A 6,323-nucleotide genomic window follows, 5' to 3' on the forward strand; every position below is an offset into this window, starting at 1 on the left:
GGCAAAAGGGCTTTGGACGAGGTAGTTTGGTGGACCGGCATTGTTGAAGTAAATGACAGACATGAATCCTTCCTAGGTTTGGTTTCGGTTTGTGGGATTTCACACATCCAGACCGATCCAGACAAATTTAGTGACCACCATTGAATCGACTGTCCAGACATTTGCAGGCAAGGCAATTTGGTTATCCAAGTTGGAGTTGCCTTAGGCCAATCTCACCTCCGCATCGCCGTGAGCGAACAGATCGTGCATCAGCCACATTCAAATTGTGAAAACCAATCTGACACAAACATACAACATTCAAAAACATCTAAATAAACTATTCAAAGAAAGAACAATGAGATGGATGTCCAAAGCTATGTGGCATTCAGCACACCAGTGAATGATAAAATGGGGGTATACCTTAATTTGCACATACAGCTACATTTGCCTGCTTCCTGGAACCGGGAAACGAGCAGGCGAAAACCCAAATACAACAAAATTATTTGCTTGCGGCTGCCGTCTAATTCGAAAGGACAAAACAAGCTTATTAAGTATGCTCCGCTTCTCACACGTTACAGAAAAATGCACTGCTTTCAAGTTTCGCTGCTCCTCGGATCTAGCTAGGGTAGAGGCAGTCCAAATTTTATGCTCCCAACCAACCAAGCAACAACTGGTGAGTGAAATGGAAAAGCAACTAAAATCTCGTATGCCGACAATTTAACTTCTTCAAGGGGGCGTAACATAGAGTAGGACCTCACTTCTTCAACAAGGTTGCGCTGCACTGAGCCATGATCTTGGAAGCCCGCGTGATCGCGTCGGTCATGTAGAAGTTCTCCACGGCAGCTTTGAATGGGGCAGGGCTCACTTGCTGCTTCACCGGAGGCTTCACCTCGGCAGAGATCACCGACGGCTCCCTCTCGTCGACGCGCACAAGGTTTGGGGCCACCATGCTGATCCGGCTCCTCACAGCTGTGACGCTGTCGTAAGGCAGTGGAGCCCCGGCAACCTCGGAAAGAGCACGGACGATCTTCCAGTCATCCCTGGCATCACCAACCGTGGGGACAGCTGGGATGGTCCACTGGGTGCATCCCTCGGTGTTCTCATAGGTGCCTTCTTTCTCGCTAAATGCTGAGGACGGCAGAATAACATTGGCCCTGTACACGGCCTTGTCACCATGGTGCCCCTGGTAAACAACAAATGCATCCGCTGGGAGGTTGTCCAAGTTTACATCGTCGGCTCCCATCAGGTAAAGGAACTTTGCAGACTTGACGCTCTCGGTGGGATTAGCAACGAGGCCCAGATCAAGAGCTGCGGCCTGTGCAGCATGGAGCAATAGGACATTAAGGCCGTTCCAGTCCGGTCTCGTCACATTGAACTTCTTGGCAACAGTTTCAATTGTTGAGAACACAGCACCTTGGTCTTCTCGTTCAAATAACCCAGCTCCAGCGATGATTACTGGGTTCTTTGCAGACTTCAGTATTGAACAGAAAGGATGTCGGCCCTCAGCGATCTCGACAAGGGTATCTGGCCCTGTGCCAAGATGCCAAGTGTCATAGTTGAAGTCTGCTGGAGGACCAATGTAGCCCACCTTTGCTTGTGTTGCTCTAACAGTCTTCTGAATCCTTGCGTTCACCATAGCAGCTTCCACCCTTGGCTGTTTTATGGAGGCAAAAAAAAATGTTACTCAGAATAGTTGGATGACCGAAAAGAAGGGGTGACAGAAGATGTGAAGGACAAACAGCACATCTCAATTCCCTTGGTCTCACAAGTTGGATATCAAACAGACTCGCAAGTAAATTCGTCTATTTAATGGTGGTTCACTGCTATGATATGCTTGAAGAAAGTAACCACAATTCTTTAGAAACATCAGCTGCATTATTACAAGTAGTATACTAGTAGCTATTGCGAAAAAGAAAAAACACCACTAGCAATGGTATATAATTAGAGGTTACTTTGTGCTCAACATGTTATGTTGTGACGTGTCGTGGAATATTTCTATTACGGGGTTGTTTTTATAAACTCAAGCAAGATATTGCTGCAATGGCTCTAAAAGATGCTTTCAAGCAGTTGCACATCCAAGAACGGAGGAATATACACTACCAGAACACCAAACTAAGCTTGTTAGATAAGGAAAGCAACTGAGAAATGATCATGAGCAAGAAAACCAGAGTTTTACCTGTGTGCCAACCAAAAGGAAGACATCAGCTTTCTCAAGACCAGCAATGCTAGTATTCATTAGGTAGTTTGATCGAATATCTGCTGGTGGATTCGGACCATTCCCCTCGCAGAGCACCTTATCCGAACCCATTTTATTAACAAAATCTTTCAGCGCCATCATGGATTCTGCATCAGAAAGTTTGCCAGCGACTCCGGTAATTTCTTCTGGCTTGACTTGATTCAAAACCTCAGCAACAACCGCAATAGCATCACGCCATGTCACTGCCTTGAACCTGCCATCAGGACCACGAATCATAGGGTCGTTTAGTCTTTGCCTCTTCAAACCATCATAACAAAACCGTGTTTTGTCAGATATCCATTCTTCGTTGATATCCTGCAATGATAAAAAAATGCTCAATCGGGTATTCATTTTCATAGCAAATAAATTAGCAGGCTAAGGATGGAAGGCTCAGTCAACTAGCCATTCCTTAAGCAAATTACATAGCAAAAGTATGTAAGAGCACTTTATATTACTCCCTAGTCTGTTTAGAGATTCCACTATGGACTACATACGGAGCAAAATGAGTGAATCTACACTCTAAAATATGTCTATATACATCCATATGTAGTTTGTAGTGGAATCTCTAAAAAGACTTGTATTTAGGAACCGAGGGAGTATGTTGTATTATATTTTCACAGTACACCAACATTTACTTCCATCTCTTTTAGGTCCAGAATCAGGAAGATCATTAATGTGAAGAAACAATGTTTTCGAGTCGACGAGTCGTTCTGGGGTAGCGACTCTTGACTAGTCGTGATTCATGGTCGACTAGTCGACATGAGTTAAGCAATAGGTACAGGGGAGGAGCAGCAGCAAGCCAGCAACCAGGGGGGAGGGGAGGAGCAGCAACCCAGCTTGCGGCGGCGCCAGCCGGCAGGATTGTGGGGCGGCGGCGGCGGCCAAGGGGCAAGGGAGAGGGTCGCAGGATAGGTTTGGATCGTTCGACTCAAAAACCTAGACTAGTCGATCAAGTCGCTCGACCAGCCAATGATTTGAGTTGACATGTTGAGTCGACTTTCAGTCACGACTAGTCGTTCGACTCAAAAACAGTGGAAGCAAATAAGACACGCTATGACAAATGCATTCAGTTACAATATGACTCTGCAAGAAGAACAAATCCTGAGAGCACTGTCAAGCTACTAATATTACAAAATATACCAAGGTAACATGTCAATGTATGGGAGAGGCAGCATTACAAAACAAAACAACAACAACAACAACAACAAAGCCTTTAGTCCCAAACAAGTTGGGGTAGGCTAGAGGTGAAACCCATAAGATCTCGCAACCAACTCATGGCTCTGGCACATGGATAGCAAGCTTCCACGCACCCCTGTCCATAGCTAGCATGGGAGAGGCAGCATTGGTAATCTAAAAAGCATGGACACGGCTGGAAGTGCCAAACTGCCATATTGATGCGGCGGGATACGGGGATACGCCAGGATTCATGAACTTTGCAGTATCACCCAAATTTTGATTTAAAAAAGAAGAAAAAAACAAATGGATATGCCGGGACACGGCCTGGCCCAAAACAGCCTCGGCCCAACCCAGGGCGACGCCTGGATTCAACCGGCGACCGCTGGCGCTACCCCCAGCAGCCTCTCCCCTCTCCTCTTTCCTCAATCTCTTCCTCTTTTATTCTTCAGATTTGCTTGTGCTGCTGGATGTTGCTTGCTTGTGTTGCCGCTTATGCTGCTGCTGCTGCTGCTCATGCTTGTGCTGTTGCAGCCCATGCTTGTATTGTCTTCCAATTATGTCTTGTCTTCTAATCTTCTTTACTGTTTGTGACTGATGTGTTATGCAAGATGGATGGAGCTTGCAACGACGACATGACATGGGAGAATGAGGAACTCGATAAAAGAGACAGCAAATGGGGCACTATTCTCTATTCTGATCTCTTTCTCATTAATTTTCTGTCTTAAATGTATATTACATGGCATATTTTTATTTTATTTTATACATACTCGCCGTATCCCGAATGGCTGTTTTTGAAAAACGCCGTATCCCGTATCCCCGTCTTTCCATCCCCGTGTCCATGCTTTTTAGTTGATAATAATACAACGGTTTAACTGTTAAGTAACAGTTTAATGCATATGGAGCAGTTAACCTAATAATTTAAGCACACACAGTAATTTGGATGTTCATTTAACAACATTGAACAATCTTTCGACAAGAGTTATGGATGCCATTCTGAGAAAGCATGACAGAAATTTCCGTAATGACCATATTTTAATATTTATAATGTTCCCAGAAGCATAAGCACTAGAAGGGCAGGAGGTATCGCCTAGCACCTAGTTACTGATTACATGGGCAAGACAGTCGCGCTTAAGGTAGGAGGGTGGTGCCTAGTGCCTACAAGCCTTCTTCATACGCTAGGCAACCTTTTACGACAGACTTAGCATATGTTATGGCTTCTGGGGGTTCACAACATGGTTAATAACTTAATATAGTAATATTACCATGAAGTATCAGGCAGTATGACCATACGAAACAGGAAAAATTACAAAGAAGCAGAGAATAAGCAAACCTCATTGAGACGAGGAACAATGCGCATAACTTCAGGACCTCTGCTGTCAACACGTATGTTGGACCCTACTGCATCAGTAACATCAATAGTCTCAGTGCCCTTCATCTCCCAGTTCCTAGCTTTAAATGCAAATGGCTTGGATGTAAGAGCTCCAACGGGGCAGATATCAATAACGTTTCCAGATAGTTCACTTGTCATAAGTTTCCCCACATATGTTCCGATTTCTTCACCACTGCCACGGCCTAACATACCCAGGTCCTGAACACCAGCAACCTCAGATGCAAACCTGACACACCTGTAAGATGAGAGAAATTTGAAAATTACATATTAGCAAAAGGTAAAGGTAAACTAGAGCTTGCACAGGTAGCTAAACTATTTTGCACAAAGGATGATGCGTTACTGCAATAGTAATGTCAATAAAACAATACATGACAACATAAATGTGACGGCACAATGACAACACGAACTAAGAACCAGTAAAATTATTCATACTGAAGCACATGAATATATTAGGAGAGACGTTCTCCTCGACCAGTTGTTAACCTTAATAAGTTTCCTCAATAAGCTCTTAACCTAACAATGCTAGAAATATGAATCACCTACATTAGTGGAAACATAGAGAAACCAGATAGGCATGATTTTACATAAAGTGAATACTCATAAACATTGACCAAGAAGCACCAAAAACATCACCTTGTGCACTGGATGCAACGGGTCATCACCGTCTTCACCAGAGGGCCCAAATTCTTATCCACAACCGACCTCTTCATATCGGTGAAGCGACCACGGTCAGCCCCAAAGGCCATGGACTGATCCTGGAGATCGCACTCCCCACCCTGATCGCAGATTGGGCAATCCAGCGGATGGTTCATCAACAAGAACTCCATGACTCCCTCCCTTGCCTTCTTCGCAATTGGTGTGTCGGTCTTAATCTTCATCCCTAATCCAACAAGGCAATCCAAGGTCAGGAACTCCCGCAAATCTTACTAGAAATCACACACGCTTGAATGATCATTCAGTACCCCTGCAACAACTATCTAAGAAGATGTTTCTCTTCTCTAAAAGCATTACTAATTAAACGAAATGTTCGTGAGAACCCTAAGGCGCTGATTGTCTATGAGCTGAACGGATCTGAGAGGCCGATGTGCATAACACGCTGAGAAGAAGAATCAAAATGGGGGCGCGGCGGCGGCAACGGGGTGACCTGGGAGGGCGGGCATGGCGCAGGAGGCGACGGGCTTGGGCGACTTCTCGACCTCGACGAGGCACATGCGGCAGTTGCCGGCGATGGAGAGGCGGCTGTGGTAGCAGAAGCGCGGGATGTCGACGCCGGCGACCTCGCAGGCCTGGAGCACGGAGAAGCCCTTGGGGATCCGCACGGCGTGGCCGTCGACGAACACCTCGAGCGCGTCCTCCGGGTTGGGCGGCAGCTCGACGCGGGCCCCGCCGACGGGCTCCCGCGGCGGGGGCAGCTCCGGGTCGGCGGGCGCCACGGCCGCGCCGGCCTCGGGCGAGCCCGCGGCGGGCGTCGACGAGATCCAGCGGCAGGACGCGCCGCGCGACGACGGCAGGTACGGCTTCGAGTGGCGCAGCGCCCGCGCG

The 6,323-nt window shown here is 46.7% G+C and overlaps 1 protein-coding gene across 1 annotated transcript; it reads right to left on the minus strand.

Moving 5' to 3' along the window:
* Window positions 1-342: 342 nt before the first annotated feature.
* Window positions 343-6,322, minus strand: LOC119292467 (NADH dehydrogenase [ubiquinone] iron-sulfur protein 1, mitochondrial-like; the record flags this gene model as incomplete). The annotated part of the gene is made up of 5 exons (XM_037571301.1): window positions 343-1,633; window positions 2,156-2,530; window positions 4,722-5,016; window positions 5,415-5,661; window positions 5,926-6,322. Coding segments are annotated over 5 exons (2,214 nt in total), but the record flags the coding sequence as incomplete, so codon positions are not given.
* Window position 6,323: the final 1 nt, after the last annotated feature.

This window comes from Triticum dicoccoides, chromosome 4B, assembly GCF_002162155.2.
Source record: "Triticum dicoccoides isolate Atlit2015 ecotype Zavitan chromosome 4B, WEW_v2.0, whole genome shotgun sequence".
Classification (NCBI taxonomy): domain Eukaryota; kingdom Viridiplantae; phylum Streptophyta; class Magnoliopsida; order Poales; family Poaceae; genus Triticum; species Triticum dicoccoides.